Source organism: Onychomys torridus, chromosome 21 (assembly GCF_903995425.1).
Source record: "Onychomys torridus chromosome 21, mOncTor1.1, whole genome shotgun sequence".
Classification (NCBI taxonomy): domain Eukaryota; kingdom Metazoa; phylum Chordata; class Mammalia; order Rodentia; family Cricetidae; genus Onychomys; species Onychomys torridus.
Window position 1 is genome coordinate 15,411,284 of NC_050463.1, and position 18,438 is coordinate 15,429,721.

Sequence of the window (18,438 nt, forward strand, 5' to 3'; positions counted from 1 at the left end):
AGCCTTTGAATGACCATCCAGACGTCTAATTGCAATGACAGCGTTTTGAGGCCACTCGCCTGGACACAGCAGCCTTTCTCGGCCTCACTGTGTGGAGAACACCTTTAGGGACGGCTCGGCTACATTTACAGGCTTACTTATGATGTGGAGAATTTTAGAAAGAAAGCATTTCAAATACGCTTTATAAAGGAATGATTACATCCACCCAGGAAGGTCTCTGTTTGTGGGAGAAAGCTTACTAAGGACTAGAAGAACAAAGCCTCGCCCCTGAGTCAAGGTAGCATGGAGTACTTGGCGAGCATGCATTTGCTTGCTCCGGCCCTGAGACGCATAAAAAATGACTGATGGACTATTTCACAAGTGTTTTTAAGTAGGAAGATTTAGCATATAACTGACTGTAAAACATTTGTTTGAAAATGAAGAAAAAGGACACTATTTTTCTGTCCCTTTAGTAGTTAGAAATGTTTGGAGATAAGCGTAGTATTTAAATCTTTGGGAAGTGTAAATTGATTCAACAGCATTTTTAGGCACGGCATTAGAAATACTTTAAAGAGACTGTCTACTGCATTAATTTTAATTATGCTCCACCGGACTCACAATGCTTTGAAATGCTTATAAAGTGCCCTCAAGATCTTTTATTAATCAAAATACAAGCACCAAGCTCAGACGCGGCTCCCGACTCTGGGTGGCTACGGCTTGCCTGACAGCGCCACCTGCTGTCTCCAGTGTGTACTGTAGATAACAGTTTTGGACTTAGCGGTTGTGGCTAGAACAAAGACAGTTTCTTAGGTACCGGTCAACACACTTTCGCGTTACTGTAAAGGCGGCATTTCCTCTTGAGGTCTGGAAGACCACGCTGGTGCCGATAGCTGGAGAGTAAGTGGCGAGCCTCACAGGGGAATGGCGACTTTCATTTCGTTCCCTCCAGCTTTAATCCTTCAAAACATGGACAGCAGTGATTTTAAAGGCACACCAATACTAACAGGTTTTTATTTTGGAACTCAACTATTTGCTCCATAACCAGAAAAAAAAATTAAAAATTAATTACAGGTTGAGGGTGATATAATTTGAGGCAGAGTACTTACCAACTTGTGTCGGATCCTGGGTTTCACCCCAATATTCCAAAAATTATAGGTAAATTCATATTTCAGCACCGAACATAGCAGGGACTTACTAATTTAATTATAACAAGAAAAGCATTCTTGTTTCATAAAACCCAGGGAAATATGCAGATAGTCAGGTTAAGTTCATGACATGTTCGCCCAGAATGACCCACGCCGGTAAATGCCAACACCTCACCAAATGCACATGGCCCCACACTAGCTCCCTGGGTTAAGGTTAGTCCGAAGGGGACTTGGGATGGAAAAGCTACTTCCGGGGAAGGGGAGGGTGTAGACACGTGACATAGATATGACTGTCCATCTACACAAACAGAACAAGACAGACTAGGTGAAGATAAGCTGGGAAGAACTGATTGACAGGGTCCCAGGAACTGATTGATGGAGAACAGACATAGATAGTTCCTGACGCCCAGTCCTTTTGTTGCTTCAGAACAATTTAAGTAAAGCGAGGGGTGTCCAAAATAATGCTGGTCCCTATGAAGGACTGGTGTAGGGTTTGGGGGAGTTTCTGTTATTTTGCTTTTGAGGGTTTCTTTGTTTGTCTTTTTTTGTTTTCATGGGGGTTTTATGGGTTTTGTTTTTGTTTTTTTTGGGGGGGGGCTGGTTTTGTTTTGTTTGTTTGTTTGTTTGTTTGTTTTTGCTTGCTTGCTTGCTTCTTTATAGGAGAGTGTGCCACAGTGCACATATGGTGGTCCCAGGGCAGCTCAGGACAGTAGGTTCTTTCCCCATGTGGGTCTTGTGGATAAAACTGGATAATCAGCCAGGTATGGTGGCGCACATCTTTAATCCCAGCACTCAGGAGGCAGAGACAAGCGGATCTCTGCCTGATCTACTTGTGAGATCCAGGACAGCTAGAGCCAGTGAGACTTATCTCAACCTTCCCACGTGAGCGCGCGCGCGCGCGCGCACACACACACACACACACACACACACACACACACACACACACACACAAACCCTCGGGTAATCAGGCTTGGCAGCAAGCACCTTCATCCACTGAACCATCTCTCCATCCCTCATTTCCTGTTTTTGATAGCAGCCTTAACAAGTAAATGAAAACTGAATTCAACAAATGCCTACTTTCTGATAAGGGATGGGGAGCCTTTCCCCTCCTGTCGGCTTTAAATCAGCACTGAGTTGCCCTCAAGTCTGTCATGGCCTACCCACACCCCACTCATTTCTCACACCTTATCCAGAGTGATCTCTGTAGCAGTTGTGTAACAGTGGTTTCCTAAACTTTAACCACTTTGTTTTGTTTTAAATACACATTATTTATACATTACAACATTGTACGATTCTATTCTGTGGACAAAGTCTGTCGTATTGTCAAAAAATTGGTAGAGCATGAAAGACACTCCTACAATTAAAGGCCTTGACGCCTGACAACCTGAGTTCAATCGCTTGGATACCGGGGAGTGGGGAGGGGAGGGTAGGAAGGGAGGGAGGGAGGAAAGAAAGAAGAAGATAGATAGGTAGATAGATAGATAGACAGACAGACAGACAGACAGATAGGTAGATAGGCAGGCAGACAGACAGATAGATAGAATGTAATTTTTTTCTTTTTTTTTTTTTTTTTTTTTGTTGTTGTTATTGTTGGAGCTGAGGACCAAACCCAGGGCCTTGAGCTTGCTAGGCAAGCACTCTACTACTGAGCTAAATCCCAACCCCCAGAATGTAATTTTTTAATTCTTAAAAAGAAAAAATGTTTAGCTGGGTGTGGTGGCACATGCTTTTAATTCTAGTGCTTAGGAGGCAGAAGCAAGTAGATGTCTGTGAGTTCAAGGCCAGCCTGTTCCATGACAGCTAGGGCTGTAACACAGAGAAACCCTGTCTCAGAAAAAAAGAAAGAAAAGAAAAACTCCAGCTGGTTCACTGAAACCGTCAACACTTTTGGTTTCTAGTGCTGTGACAGACTAAAATCAACTTGAGGAGGAACAGGTTTAATTACCTGACCCTTCCCAGCCACAGTCATCATCCAGGGAAGTCAGGACAGGAAGTCAAGGCAGGAACCTAGAGACTGGAGCCGATGCAGAGGGGTGCTGCTTACTGACTTGCTCTCCATTGTTTGCTCAGCTTGATTTGTTTATATAACCCAAGATCACTTGCCCAGGAGTGGCACCACCCACCATGGTCTAGGTGCTCCCACATGAGTTATTCAAGAAAATGTCCCCAGATTTGCCTCCAGCCCAGTCATATGGAGGCATTTTCTCAATAAAGGCTTCCTTTTCTCAGATGACTCCAGCTCATGTCAAGTTGACAAAAAATAAAAATAAAAAAATAACTAGCACAGCTTGTCTCAGAATTGTTTATCAAGTCTCTAAGTTGAAGAAAACTGATGATAATGAACATGATCCTTGTCCACAGAAATGCAAATTAATTGTGTTTGGGTTGGAGAAATTATTGACCATTGTCCAGTGGTAGCTCGGAGCATCAGTCACAGAGGTTCTCAACCTTCCTAACACTGCGACCCTTTAATATAGTTCCTCATGTTGTGGTGACCCCCACCTCCATGGGTGTTTGAATGTGATTGGCCCCCATAATCTCACAGGGAGTGGCACCATTAGGAGGTGTGGATTTGTTGGAGTAGTGTGGTCTTACTGGAGAAAGTGTGTCACTGTGGAAGTGGGCTTCAAGGTCTCATATATGCTCAAAATACTGCCCAGTATCTAAGACCACTTCCTATTGCCTGCACAAGAGGTAGAACTCTCAGCTCCTTCTCCAGCACCATGTCTGCCTGCATGCCACCATGTCTCACCATGATGATAATGGACTGAACCTCTGAACCATAAGCAAGCCACCTCAATTAAATGTTTTCCATTATAAGAGTTGCCATGGTCATGATGTCTTTTCAGAGCAATAGAAACCCTAACTAAGACACCCCTAACCATAAAATTATTTTCTTTTTTTTTAATATAAAGTGGGAAGACCAGCTTCTTTTGTTTCCTTAGATTTATTTATTATGTATACAGCATGTATCCCTGCAGGCCAGAAGAGGGCACCAGATCTCATTACAGATGGTTGTGAGCCACCAGGTGGTTGCTGGGCATTGATCTCAGGACCTCTGCAAGAGCAGGCAGTGCTCTTAACTTCTGAGCCATCTCTTCAACCCTCATAAAAATTATTTTCTTTGCTACTTAACATCTGAAATTTTGATACTGTTATTGTAATGTCTGGTTTTGTGTCAACTTGACACAAGCTAGAGTCATCAGGGGAAGGAGTCTCAGTTGAGGAGATACCTCCATGAGATCCAGCTGTAAGCATTTTCTCAATTAGTGATCAATGGGGAGGGCCTAATGGTGAATGGTGCCATCCCTGGGCTGGTGGTCCTGGGTTCTATAAGAAAGCAGGCTGAGCAAGCCATGAGAAGCAAGTCAGTAAGCAGCACCCTTCCATGACCTCTGCATCAGCTCCTGCCTCCAGGATCCTTCCCTGTTTGAGTTCCTGTCCTGACTTCCTTCAGTGATGAACAGCAATGTGGAAGTGTAAGCTGAAATAAACCCTTTCCTCCCCAACTTGCTTTTCGGTCATGGTGTTTAGTCGCAGCAACAGAAACCCTAAGACACTTATGAATAATAATGTAAATTGCCGATATAAAGGATATCTGATATTCGACCCCTGTGAAAGGGTCATTTGACAACCCCTAAAAGGCCGTGACCCACAGGTTGAGAACCATTGTTCTAGCATGTTCATGACTTCATTTCAGAAGTTTTTTTTTAGTTATGTGTGTCTCTGTTCTTTGATGCTTCTTGAAGCCATTTATAACACATCTCAGAGGTTCCCTCAGTAGATAATGAGTCAGATAGAATAAAATCTTGTTCATATGCTGGTTTCAGATCCTTATGTGCCATGATTATATCATCCTTGTTTTTTCTTTACTTTCTTTGAGAGTATACTATAATCGTATTTTCCTCCTCCAAACCATCCCATATCACCCTTGCTTTTTCAAGTCCATTGCTTCTTTTTCCATTGTTACTGCTTGTATAATGTATATGAATACACATCACTAAATGTAATCTGCCCCATCAGCATAATTCTACCTTACCTGTCTGTATATTTTTAGTGCTGATCATTGGGTACTAGATAACCAATTGGTATATTCTTCTCTGGGGAAGCCATGCCTCCATTACCAGCCTTCCTCAGTTGCCTGTAGTTCTTTAGCTAGGGCTGAGGCCTCATGGGCTTTTCCCCGTCCACTTTGGTGTGTCTATTGGTGCCATCTTTGTTTAGCTCATGTTTGGGCCGTCATGTTGGGGAGACTTGACGGGTATAGATAGCGTCAATGTTACTAGGAAACGATTTCACAGCAAACTCCCTGGTGTCTGGCTCTTACAGTCTCTCTGCCTCCAATTCTGTAAGGTTCCCTGAGCCTCAGGCGTAGGATATTTCTGTAGATTTATCTATCCCTTGGGACTCGACTCCACAGCTCTGCATTTTGATTGATTATGGTTTTTTATAGTGGTCTCCATCTATTGCAAAGAGAAGTTTCCTTGATGAGGGGTTTGGACTACACTTATCTGCCATGGTTTGAATAAGAATGGCCTCCATAGGCTCATATATTTGAATGCACAGGGAGTGGCACTATTTGAAAGGATTAGGAGGTGTGGCCTTGTTGGAGGAAGTGTGTCACCAGGGGTGGGCTTTGAGGTTTCAGAAGCTCAAGCCAGGCTTAGAGGCTCTCTCTCTGTCTCTCTCTCTTTTCCTGCTGCCTGCCAATCTGCATGGAGAATTCTCAGCTACCTCTCCAGCACCACTATGCTGCCTGCCATGATGAAAATGGGCTAAACCTCTGAAACTATAAGCCAGCCCCAATAAATGCTTTCTTCTATAAGAGTTGTAGTGGTCATGGTGTCTCTTCATAGCAAGAGAACACTGAGTAAGACAGAGACAAATACTTAGATTGTCATTAGGGATTATTTTGGTTCAGTAAAGCAGTGGTTATATATAGGTTCTCCTCCAATATCCATGACTTCACCAGCACTAAATATTTAGCTAGGATTCCAGTACCAGGCATGGTTTCCCTCTTATTGAACAGATGTTAAGTCCAATTAGAGAGCGAGAGCGGTTGGTATGCATGTCTCTACTGCACCCTTAGGGCCACTGTCCCATGCTGCTTGCTCATCTCATTCCTAGGCATCATAGCTGGGTAGAACTGCTGGTTACATCCCTCCTTTGGAAGCTAGCAGGATATCCCCTAGTACCATGAAAGTCAGTCCTCGGGGAGGAGGCATTCAGTTCAGTTCCATATCTTTATGTGTCCTGATTATGTCATCTTTAAAACAAAAAAAAAAAATCATTCTTGGGACTAGAGAGATGACCCAGCATTTAAGAATCCATACTGTTCTTTCAGAGTACCTGAATTCAGTTCCCGAGCCCCCATGTCCAGAGGCTCATAACTGCCTGTAACTTCAGCTGCTGGGGATCCAGCATTCTTTCTGGCCCCTGCAGGCATTGCACTTATATGCTCAAATATGCACACACACACACACACACACACACACACACACAAATAACAAAATAAGTCACTTTTTGACTAGGCTATTATAGTGTAACCCAAAAGACTTGGTTGATATTCATTTTCTAGGCTATACCAAGATGTCACGTCGAGGGACTCCATAATAGTGAGGTTATGTGCATATATCTGACAGAGAGTCAATTGTTTAAGGTTATTGAAATTGTTTTCACAACTTAAAAAAAAAAAAAAAAAAAAAAAAAGCCCCAGGCCTTGCAGAAGATAAAAGTCCACAGCACAGTAAGAACCATTTGAAATACATCTTTAATTTTATAAAAATCAATAGGTAATCTACAAAGTACTTTGTTACATGATTATTAAAGTTCAGTTTGTTGTGTATTTGTAATGACAGGTCACAAAAGTCATATTTTGAGTAAAAAATAACAGTCATTGTTAAAGAAAACCATCCAAGTAAGTTTGTAAAGAAAGGGCTAGACCATAAACACAGCTCCGAATGAAGGTTCTGTAGTTCTCTGACATCCACACCAGACCTAAAGGCGGGCTGGAGAGCACAGCATTCATCTTTGGTAATTGATTAACAGTTGCCACCTACATAGGAAGTGTTCCTGAGCTCAGACCTGCACAACTGATCATGTCATGATCACCTCATGAATTTATTAGCACAGTTACTGTGGCCCCTGCTGGCTAGATGAACAGACCAGGCCAGTGAAGGCAGAAGGACCAGTTATATAACCTGAAGGTGTCCTTGACATTGGCCACAGACTCCAAAGTGCTCAACCTCGTAGAAAAGTTAAATTAAAAAAAATTTTTTTAAAGTGTTTCTTCTTGAATTCCCTCCCAGCCTCCTTTAGAAGCAAGGGCTTTGGAAGATCACTGTTGGCCTCCTGGAAGAGATTTTACTTCTTACACCATCTAAATGCCCTGGTAAATTTTCACACAGAACTCAGGAGTCACATTTGACCTCCAGCCATTTCTAAGGTCAGAAGAACTATATTTAAAAAAAGCCTCTCATCCCTAATGTGAACTTAACACTAAGTAATGGATATCTAAGGTCCTTGATAGATGTGCAAATTAACAACTGTGCCGCTGCACCCGCTGTTAATGCTATCAACATTGCTCCAGAAACTCAGTTAGGGCTTCTGGCAGTCTTCTGTTCCTGAAGCCTGAGATGGTCCTGAGGTCTGGGTGGCTTGTGACTTAAAGACCCCAGCTGTGTGACCCACACACACTAGCCAGCCTTCAAGGTGGGAAGAGAAATGCCTTGGACCATTTGTTGGATTTCTTTTGTGATATGAATATGCATTAAGTTCATTTGCATCCACTGGGAGTTCTTTATGGGCAAGAGACCATAAAAACACCTCAGAGAAAAAGGTGAGATTAACCCACCTCTTTTCCAGCATCACTACTTGCTGGTCTCCATATTTGTCCAGAACAGACGGAAGGGAAAGTGGGCCTACTCCAGAAGACAAGGAACGATGGTGTGATTGCTATAGAACACGTGCTCGTGACCACCAGCCATGAGCCTCGAGCAAACATTGTGAGTGACGAATCCCACGGAGTTAAAATACAGCGCTATAATCCGTTTCTACATTGACTGTTATTTGCTGTGCCTCCACAGTAAAAGAAGAACAATAAAATCTGATTGATACAAGCCACCATGAATGTTTGTTTTAATCTATCTGAATAGATGAAAATGAACGTAACACAAGATAAATGCATGAAATAACTTCTGTAGGCCAACAAGGAAATGTGGTTTAGAACAGCTGCACATCACTTTTTGACTCAAAACAAACCTAGAGAGTGAGGAAGAAAGCCTCCAGTCTCGGATAAGGCTTTACATGGATCGAGTGCATGTTAACACTCTGTTTTTCAGACAAAAAAAAATTCCTCAGAACATTGATTTTTTTAAGTTTTAGGGTTCTGACTTGTCATGGTAAGTACTAAAGGAAATGCCAGACAGAGTTCTAGCTGCTAATACCATTGCCGTCTCCCTAGACACATTCCTCCCACTCAGAAGAGTCAACCATCACCTTGTAGAAATACAGCTAGAACCATACAGTGTCTTTGACTTGGCATATCTTCTGAAGAAACACTCTCATACTTTTGGTTGTGAGCCTAGCCTTGAATGGCTGGGCCATCTCTCCAGTCCAAGAAACAGTCTCAATGAAGCAGAATTTGAATGAACCGGAAGAGTGGCAGTACCAGCGCACAGAATCAGGCCACGGCTGAGCCTTCCGGCAAGAGAGTCCAGGGCTGAGCCTTCTAACAAGAGAGTCCAGGGCTTAGCTTCTAACAAGAGAGTCCAGGGCTTAGCTTCTAACAAGAGAGTCCAGGGCTTAGCTTCTAACAAGAGAGTCCAGGGCTGAGCCTTCTAACAGAGAGTCCAGGGCTGAGCCTTCTAACAAGAGAGTCCAGGGCTGAGCCTTCTAACAAGAGAGTCCAGGGCTGAGCCTTCTAACAAGAGAGTCCAGGGCTGAGCCTTCTAACAAGAGAGTCCAGGGCTGAGCCTTCTGACAAGAGAGTCCAGGGCTAAGCCTTCTAACAAGAGAGTCCAGGGCTTAGCTTCTAACAAGAGAGTCCAGGGCTGAGCCTTCTAACAAGAGAGTCCAGGGCTTAGCTTCTAACAAGAGAGTCCAGGGCTTAGCTTCTAACAAGAGAGTCCAGGGCTTAGCTTCTAACAAGAGAGTCCAGGGCTGAGCCTTCTAACAGAGAGTCCAGGGCTGAGCCTTCTAACAAGAGAGTCCAGGGCTGAGCCTTCTAACAAGAGAGTCCAGGGCTGAGCCTTCTAACAAGAGAGTCCAGGGCTGAGCCTTCTAACAAGAGAGTCCAGGGCTGAGCCTTCTGACAAGAGAGTCCAGGGCTGAGCCTTCTAACAAGAGAGTCCAGGGCTTAGCTTCTAACAAGAGAGTTGGGTTGATTTCAGGAAACACTGTTGCTAAACACAGTCCTAGCATTGCTATTTTTGGAAAACCATATTCATGAACTTTAAAAGTTCATCTTTAATGTAAATAAATATTTTAATTTATGTCCAGTGACTCTGATCTCATTTTGAAAGGAATCCCGCCACCCCCGCCCCCAATCAAAAGGCACCATATTGTAGGGACTCATTCCAAAATATGTATATCAATGGAAATAATTTCTTTGGATCATAAATCCCACATGACACTTTGAAAATGACTCCACAGCAAGGGTAACAAATGCTGCCGAGGATGACTCCCCAATATTGTCACAAGACAGGAGCATAAATAACTCAAAATCACAGGTACATCCAAATCTCCGTTTCGACCCATGCCTTCCTCATCCTTCCTCACCTAACTGCATCTCAGGGCTGAGCACGTACTTGGGGTCCTGTCTCCTTCGGTTGCCTTTCTTGGTGGTCCACATGCCAACAGTCCCAGCTGGCGATGAAACACCATGACCAAGCTGGAGAGGAAGGGGTCCGTTTGGCTTACACTTCCACATCACTGTTCATCATGGAAGGAAGTCAGGACAGGAACGCAAACAGAGCAGGAACTTGGAGGCAGGAGCTGATGCAGAGGCCATGGAGGAGTGCTGCTTACTGGCTTGCTTATGTTTTCAGAGGGTTAGTACATTATCATCTTGGCAGGAGCATGGTAGGAGCTTGAGGGTACTCGTGATGCTGGAGCAGTAGCTGAGAACTACATCCTTATCCATAGGCAGAGAGAGAGACTGGACCTGGCATGGCTTTTGAAACATCAAAGCCCACCACACAGTGAAACACTTCCTCCAACAAGGCCACACCTACTCCAATCAGGCCACACCTCCTAGTCCTTGTAATCCTTTCAAACAGTTCTGCTGCCCGTGACTAAGCATTCAGACATGTGAGCCTATGGGGGCCAGTCTCATGCAAACCACCAAGCAAGAAGAGATGGGGAATCACACAACCCAGATTACAAACAAAGTCACTGGGTAATCCAAACCCAAATAGTCTTCAGGCAAACTGGCCAGCAGGTCTCACCTCAGTTAACAGCACCTCTGCCTTTCAACAAGACGTGACCGGCACAAGTCACGGACACATTCCCACTCATATTCCCCAGAGCAAAAGTTTATCAGAGGAGTGACATGCGGACGGCCTGCTTTGCAGCATACATTTCTCCAGACTCACTGCTGGATCTCAGAACTCAGTCCCACCATACTGTACCAGAACTTCCTGCCCCAGCTGCGGGTTGACCTGAGGGGCATCATCATCTACTGAGTCACACAGCCACCGGCTTTATCTGGGTCTTCTCCATCTATCCGGATCCACTTCTTTTCGATTTCAACCTGTTAGAGGAAACAGCACTGGCGGTGTTAGAGACAAGACAGGCAGTAGCTCTTGGCACTGTCTACACCTGATGGTTCACTAACCGCCTCACCCTGTGGACACAGACGCAGCCCGTCCACGGATCCACTGCAGCTCAGTGGTGAGGCACTCTTGTTTTGTGGGAACCAAGCCCCCAAATCCTTCCTTCTAGAATCAAAGCTGAAGCTCTCTGAAATCATAGCTTTTGTTGCCATTTTTATTTTCAATCTGCCATGCTCTGGGAAACTGCCATAGGAACGGTCCTACAGAGAGACATTCAGCGGTCCTTAGGGGACTGAATTTCCCCGTCACTGGAACAGGCTGACCCAATTTCTTCTGGAGTACAGTTCCTGGCTGCTGGAGCTTGGGGGGCAGCTTTGGGGAAGAAGGGAGGGCACAGCGTACCAGCTGCCCCTCACTAACTTTATCAGTAGGGAAAGAAATCAGTGCATCCACACATCCAGATGTCAGTGGTGGCCACTAAGTTATCATGACTTACCACTGAGCTTTTCCCTTGTCGAATATCATTGGAAAGAGAAGAGAGAAAGGGAGAAAGACATACAGGCAGACTTACTGACTGACTGACTGACTGACTGATTCTTAAGGGGCAAATTGAGCATTTCCTGCCAGGCCCCACCTGGGATCTAGAAACCGTCACTTGAACCAAGGCTCTTGGGTACCTGGATGTTGTAGCGAGCCCGCTGAGACATGTGTTTCTGAGGCTGCACGTCGCTCTCTACTCCCAGAGACCTCACCTCTGTCCCCGAGGCAGAGGTTTCAGGCACTGAAAACTGAACAGTAGCAAATGGATACCAATCCGAGGGAATCTCCTGGTCTGATCCAAGTTCAAGTTTGTATGACAGACAATGAGGCTGATCGGGACCTAGAAGAAGCCAAAGCAAAGAGTCAGAATGATCCAATGGCAGAAGAATGGTCTACACCACGTGCTTCTCGCTGTAGAGATAATCCCATCCGTCAACATCAACTGTGTGTCAAGTGGAAGAACCTAGAGTCACGCTTGAGCATTAGATCTCTTCTCCACCAGATCAACTCTTAAAAATGGCTTTTAGAGCCGGGCAGCATGGCGCACGCCTGTAATCCCAGCACTCAGGAGGCAGAGCCAGGCAGATCTCTGTGAGTTCGAGGCCAGCCTGGGCTACAGAGTGAGATCCAGGAAAGGCACCAAAACTACACAGAGAAACCCTGTCTCGGAAAAACAAAAACAACAACAACAACAAAAACCAACCAAACAAAAAAGGCTTTTAGTCACAAGTGTTACAAAGGTTCTCTAATCAAAAGATAAGAGCAATATTTATATTAAACGGAATTATTTGACCGCAATGTGATTCAGCCCTCTAGAAACCTTTCTCCAGAGTATATTGAATAAGCTCCAATCATTCCCATCATTGTTTTAAACCAGTGTTTATTTTTAGATAACGCAAAGATAGACTTCAAATCAGGTCCTACAGTTTCGAAAGCCTGACTTTTAAAAGTTAGAGTTGAAGTTTTGATACAGTACATTTTTGTTTCAGTGGAATGGATTTTTTCCCACTACTGAAATGCCCACTCATTGTCCTGAAAAGCTCTTACTAGAACAGATTACAGTAGAGAGATGGGCATACCAGTGTTCTCGGTGATGTGAATTGTCATGGCAAGGTACCCTAGGCTGTGCCAGGCCCTGCGCAGGACCCAGGGGTCCCAGGTCTACTCAGAGCTTAGGTGGGAATTACACAGTGTGAGGGAGAGGGGAGGAAGTTCTGATGGATTAGTATTTCAGAGCCGGGCACACACCTGCAATGCCAGCGCTTAAGAGGCGGTGGTGGGAGGAGTGGGGTGCAAAGTCAGGCTAGACTACATCTGAGTTTGAGGCCAAAAACAAAAACAGTAAAGTGTGTGTGTCTCTGCAGTCCCGTGGTCCTGTCACATTGTTTATGGCATCTAACTGTGTCCCGTTTAATCTATCTGTAAATAAATGTAACTTTTAAAAACTACAGTAATTTCAAAAGCCAGATTAAATTCCTGTGCCACTGAATCAGCTCAAGAAAAAAAAAACATTTTCATCAGAGTATAGCCCTAGGCACAAAAACATGAGCTTAAAAGATGTTGCTTAAATTTACTTTAAAAGATAAGTTGCCTTTCATTCCTTGCAACCTGCTTCTTGTAGAGAGACTGATCGAATTCTGAAGCTGTAAAAGCCCTGGAGAAGTCACCCATCAATCAGCCAGCCAATGCTCACTCCACAGCACTAACACAGAGGATGGGACCACAGTGGCCTCTGAGGGTCCATAAGCTGCCCATGTCACTGCAGGCAAGACGACACACACACACACACACACACAGAGAGAGAGAGAGAGAGAGAGAGAGAGAGAGAGAGAGAGAGAGAGAGAGAGAGAGAGAGAGAGAGAGAGAGAGACATTAGGCAGCATCCAGGATGTAGTAGCTCAAACTCAGCCACGGCCTTTCCCTTCTATGACTGTGACAAAGCATGAACCGGCTTCGTTTATTTAAGATCTCTCTGACCCTAGGCAAGCTACCTAACTCTTTGAGCCTCAGTTTCCCCAACAAGGGTCTTACGAGATTGTTGTGAGACTAGTCAACCAGCAGAAGTACCAGCTGAACTTAATACTTTGCCAAGTGCTGTTTGATTTTAAAGCCAATGTATCCCGTTACTATACTTTGCCAGGCAGAGAACTATGTATTCTACATATTTAGACTTGAAAATGATACTGGAGATTATTCAATTTGATGTTTGTATTGTACAAGAAAAGTTTCTTAGGGAAGTCTCCCAGTGAAAATGGGTGTGGGAAATACATCTGATTTAAAGATGTAATACTTTTTAAATGATGGAACTGGCACTTCGGTCTTTTTTCCTTAAAAGCTGGTGGTAAGAGTATTTGTCTCCCAAGTTTCCTGGTGTCTTTTGGCCACTCTGCAGTGTTCGTTCACTAACACACTCTTATTCAGACTTCCAGCTGAAGAGAGACCAGGTTCCAGAAAGACAGAGAAAAGCCTGTTATCTCGGGACCGACCACGAGGGGGCACTGGCGGGCCTTAGTAATTATTCTTTCAGCTCGGGACCCGGAGAGCGAACCACAGAGGCTTTCTAGATCCGGATGATAGCCATCTCTCCTGACACAACGTACTCCACATCTGAAGCTGAACTGCTAAGAAGAGCTGAAGAAAATGGACGTAGAAGGACCAAATCGCGAGGGATCGACCCGAGATACTGGTGACAAAGAGCAAATCAGAAATGAACGGGGGGCGAGGGGCGGGGGCGAGCGAAGGGGAAAGCTGCAGTTGCTGGTGAGTCTCGCTCCCGCATCCCCCCATCTAAATCCGCCTATCATTGTCTCCAGCGTCTTCCTCCCCCACTCCTTGCCCCCTGATGAACGATCTCTTTTGCTTCCAATCTGCGTTCACGCCAGCAGAACACTGGGGTATGGAGAAGAAATTGGGGCCAACTTGGGGAAATCTGAGTTGATGAATTCATTCATCTGTTTGGCATTCAGTCAAACCTTTCCTCTGCCTAGAGTCAGAACGTCGGCATCCCCATTTCACAGACCCCAAGAACCTCTCTTGTCCTTCAGGGAACATCAGCTCACCTTGGGCTTCTTCTCCATGCCGTGAACATCAAAGGAATCACTTTTACTAGAGAGAGCTCTAGAGGTATTTTGAACACAAGACTTTTAAATAATCACAATGTCAAGCTCCCTTCATGCATTTTACAGCAGTATCCCTGGGGAGGGTCAAGGCCCCCAGTATGATTGAATCACTCCCCAGGAGAACCTCATGTGTTCCTAGGGTGAGAACCACTTCCCTACAGGCCTGAGTGATGTAGGCAGGAAGAGCAGGTCCAGCCTATGATGTACCTGCTTCCTGGACTGGGTCCTTGCCCATGACTTTGCAGTAGAGTTTGAGTTACAGACAGGATTCAGCAGGTACCAGACACCAACTTGGGAGGCTGAGGAGCCCAAGTGCCCTGTGCAGAACGGGAGCCCCCAGCCTGTCATCCTACACAATACCTCACACTCTCCTTCACAGGTGCCACATTTCACTCAGCCTTGATGTGGCTCTGATCAGCCACAATATTTGCCCATGACATGGCCAAGATAGCTCAGGGCAAGGTTAGGTGGTGCTGATGTAGTCTGGTCATAATGGCCTGTGATGGTACCCGCTACTCAGCTCCCATGCGGTGGGCATGTCAGTGACTATCATAATCCACAGGGATCATGCACGGGGTTGTCTGATAACTAGGCTGCTGAAGCAGGTTAAACCTTCTCCGTGTCTTTATGTGGGAGGGAGGTGCAGTTTGGAGATTTTGTTTGTTTGTTTTGTTTTTCAAGACAGGGTTTCCCTGTGTAGCTTTGCGCCTTTCCTGGATCTCGCTCTGTAGACCAGGCTGGCCTCAAACTCACAGAGATCCACCTGCCTCTGCCTCCCGAGTGCTGGGATTAAAGGCATGTGCCACCACTGCCCAGCCAGTCTGGAGATCTTAATAACATGTTCTCAGAAATCAGTTTTGAAATCTATTTGTCCCTTTCTCAATCTCACATGGTAGACAAACTCAGAATCCTGCCTCTCATTTCTACAAAAACAGGAAAGCTGGCAGGTAGCTGCACATATGGGAACCTCCTGGACCCCGAGACCACACCTGAGGTCTGAGTGACACCCTGATTTCTGCTGTTTTCCGTTGGTGCTGGGGCAGCCTCTGGGACCAGACATAGTGTCTGTGTAGAGTGGAGGTAATGTCTGTACATTTCTAATGAAAATGATCCCGTCTATAGCATCGGACTTTGCAAGAATTCATCGTGTAGACTGATTGGATCGGCGAGAATGGATCTTGAGAGGAGGATTCAGCCCTTCACGCTTTCCTCCCACAAATTTGCATTGATTTCCGTCCAGCTCTGTGCTGAATGCTAGGGAGATGCAGACAGGCATGTGACCCCTGCTCACCAGAAATGGAACTGGAAGTGCCCAGCAGGAGAGACCAACCCAGAAGGAGCTACCCAGAGGCACCACAGTGAGGACTCGGTCCAGCCTGTTCACAAGTGAACAGCATCAACCACAGAATCCTGGAGGAGGAGGTGATGCTCCACCTGGGAGCCAGAGGAGGCTCTTCCTCTCTCCCTCCCTCCCTTCCTTCCTCCCTCCCTTCCTTCCTTTCTTCCTTCCTTCCTTCCTCCCTCTTTCCCTCCCTCCCTTCCTTCCCTTCCTTCCTTCCTTCCTTCCTTCCTTCCTTCCTTCCTTCTTTCCTCCCTTCCTTCCTTTCCCTCCTTCCTCCATTCCTATAAACATTTCCTTGGAATCACCACAGAAAATCTCTTAACTAGATTGCCATTTCTTTTGATACTAAAGAGGCAGGAAGTTAAACTCACTGGGTAGCCCTAACACAAGAGAAAACAAATAAACCAGCTGTTTGGCTAAATGTCCCGCCTCCCACCTAGCTGTGTTGGCTCGCCCTCAGTTTCTCAAGCTACTGTCCACCTCTGCCTGCTTTGGGCCCATGGATGTGGTGAAAACGCTGAGCAGTTTCCTACGAAAATCAACCTAGGCGTCAGATATTTACTTGAGTTTTTGTCTGGAAGTCGATCTATCTTCCACACCACAGCCCGGTAGGCGCTCTCGTATTTTGCTGACCCCACAGTGACCTGAATGACAGGTTCGGATTCAGGTTCCTGTAAACTCCCCAGACAGGCCCGACGGTTCATTTTGGCTTTCAGAGACTTCTGCCTCTGAAGGTTCCTGGTCCAGAGGGCCTTGATCCATTGGGCTGGGACAGGAAAGTGAATCATGATATTGTCACAGCACCTTGAGGAACTGGCAGGGGGCGACTTCTGAGCCCCCAGGGTCATGTTGACAAAGGCCTGAAGTTCCACATATGCCCCCTGGACAGCCACTATGGACTTCACAGAAAAGGGAAGCTCATCCCCTTCATACGAGGTTTTGAAACGCATCAGCTCAAACCGGCAAGCATCCAGAGGTGAGAACTTAATGATTCTAGACTGTTCAAATTCCTCAGCTTTCACACATGTGTGGAAATGGTAGTCAAGAATATCAATCCCCCTTTTTTCTGGTTCTTTCTCAAAATAGCATTCATCTCGGTTCTGGAGTTCAAGGTCATTCAAGGTTAAAAAACATTCCGCCGTCCCATTCACAAAGCAGAGGCAGCAGATCTGGGTTATCACAGCACTTTCAACCAATTTCCCGTCTTCTTTGGTCACTTTACCCCAAAAGTTGTCCACGATGTCCAGGTAAATGTCTTGTTCCTCATAGTTCTTCCTTGGTTTTGCGACAGCGGGCAGCTTTATCAGCTCCTCCTCCACAGCGGTCAGGAACTGCAGGAAGTCACCGTGTTCCGTGGACCCCAACTTCAGCATCTGTTCTACGTCAGGCTCGTGAAGCACCTCTGTCTTGGAATGGTATTTCCTCTTCTCTGTGTAAGACACGTGCTCCACCTTCACAGTGTGGATTTTCCCCGCCATGCTGAAGTTCTCAAGTTTGGGTTCAGAAAGTCTGCAATGTGGATCGAGCTGGAACTCTTTGAACGGTTTTTCCAGCCCCTTCTCATAATACATCTGCAGAATCCCTCCTGGAAGAACCTTCAGGAAAATGGGGCCCCACTGCCTGGAAGACATCATGTTCTTCTTCTCCGGAATCCTCAGCATGAAGGACCATCCAGCTTTGGGCTGAGTCCGGAAGAGCGAGTGGGGGACAAAAGAAGAGGCGGTGTCTCCAGCATATGGACTCTGCATAGGTGCATTTCCAAGCGGCTCTTGGGTCTCAGCCGACTGCAGGTGTTCAAGCCTCTCACAGATGTAGCTAAGTGAGCCCTGGTTTAGGCTTTTTTGATCAATGGGTACTTCCTTGTCCCTCGATGAGAACGGCTTTCTGCTTGCTGGGGAGTCAAAGGAGAACTGGGAACTGCTACTTTCATCTTTCCAAAATGGGTTGGAGAAAGAACAGTCCTCTCGAAAATACTCGAACTGCAGAGCCTCACTCCGGGCCCGCTGAGGGGTGGCGTCATCTTCAAGACCAGCTTTGGGAGTTAGTTGGGTGCATGAGTGGTCACTGGGTAATGACGCATGGGGTAAGCAGGTTGGCTTAGTAAGCGATAACGGAGGACCTGCCGTTGAGGGGGGACTGCTTGAAGAACATTCTGGAATAGGATAAAGCACATGAGTCCCTGCTTTGGGGATGCCGGGGAACCCAGGGAAGTCTTTGGTGGGTGTAGAAAGAGGAGAGTTGCTTGGAGGTCCTGGACTGAAGTAAAAGTCCACCATGGGAGAGGATAGCGGGGTGCTGCTGGTGGAGGAGGAAGCGCTAGGAAGGTCCCTGAGGCCGGGCAGGTTCAGCTTCAGTCCATTTGGTCTGCAAACACCTTGGGTCTCCAGAGGGAAATCCTTCGCCTTCTGAGAAGACTGAAAAGCAGGGTCATCATCGAAGGTGACCCAGCTGCCTGGGTTTGTAGAACACATCTTCAGAGTGGGCTTGTGGTCCAGTTAAATAGTCAGGGACATTGTCTCTATAAAGGAGGAAGACAAAAT

The 18,438-nt window shown here is 45.9% G+C and overlaps 2 protein-coding genes across 4 annotated transcripts in view; both read right to left on the reverse strand.

Moving 5' to 3' along the window:
• Positions 1-9,975, reverse strand: part of Gtf2a1l (general transcription factor IIA subunit 1 like) — a 75,519-nt gene extending 65,544 nt beyond the window's left edge. The window contains exon 1 of the mRNA XM_036170501.1: positions 9,903-9,975. Coding sequence (XP_036026394.1) covers positions 9,903-9,975 — 73 coding nt within the window. The remainder of the gene's footprint in view (positions 1-9,902) is intronic.
• Positions 9,976-10,412: 437 nt separating this feature from the next.
• Ston1 (stonin 1) overlaps positions 10,413-18,438 on the reverse strand; it is a 43,993-nt gene continuing 35,967 nt past the window's right edge. For all 3 annotated transcript variants that reach the window (XM_036171007.1, XM_036171008.1, XM_036171009.1), the window contains exons 2-4: positions 16,461-18,416; positions 11,575-11,777; positions 10,413-10,875 (exon numbers count right to left, since the gene is read on the reverse strand). In XM_036171007.1, coding sequence (XP_036026900.1) covers positions 10,801-10,875; positions 11,575-11,777; positions 16,461-18,369 — 2,187 coding nt within the window. In that variant the 5' untranslated portion in view covers positions 18,370-18,416 and the 3' untranslated portion in view covers positions 10,413-10,800. The remainder of the gene's footprint in view (positions 10,876-11,574; positions 11,778-16,460; positions 18,417-18,438) is intronic.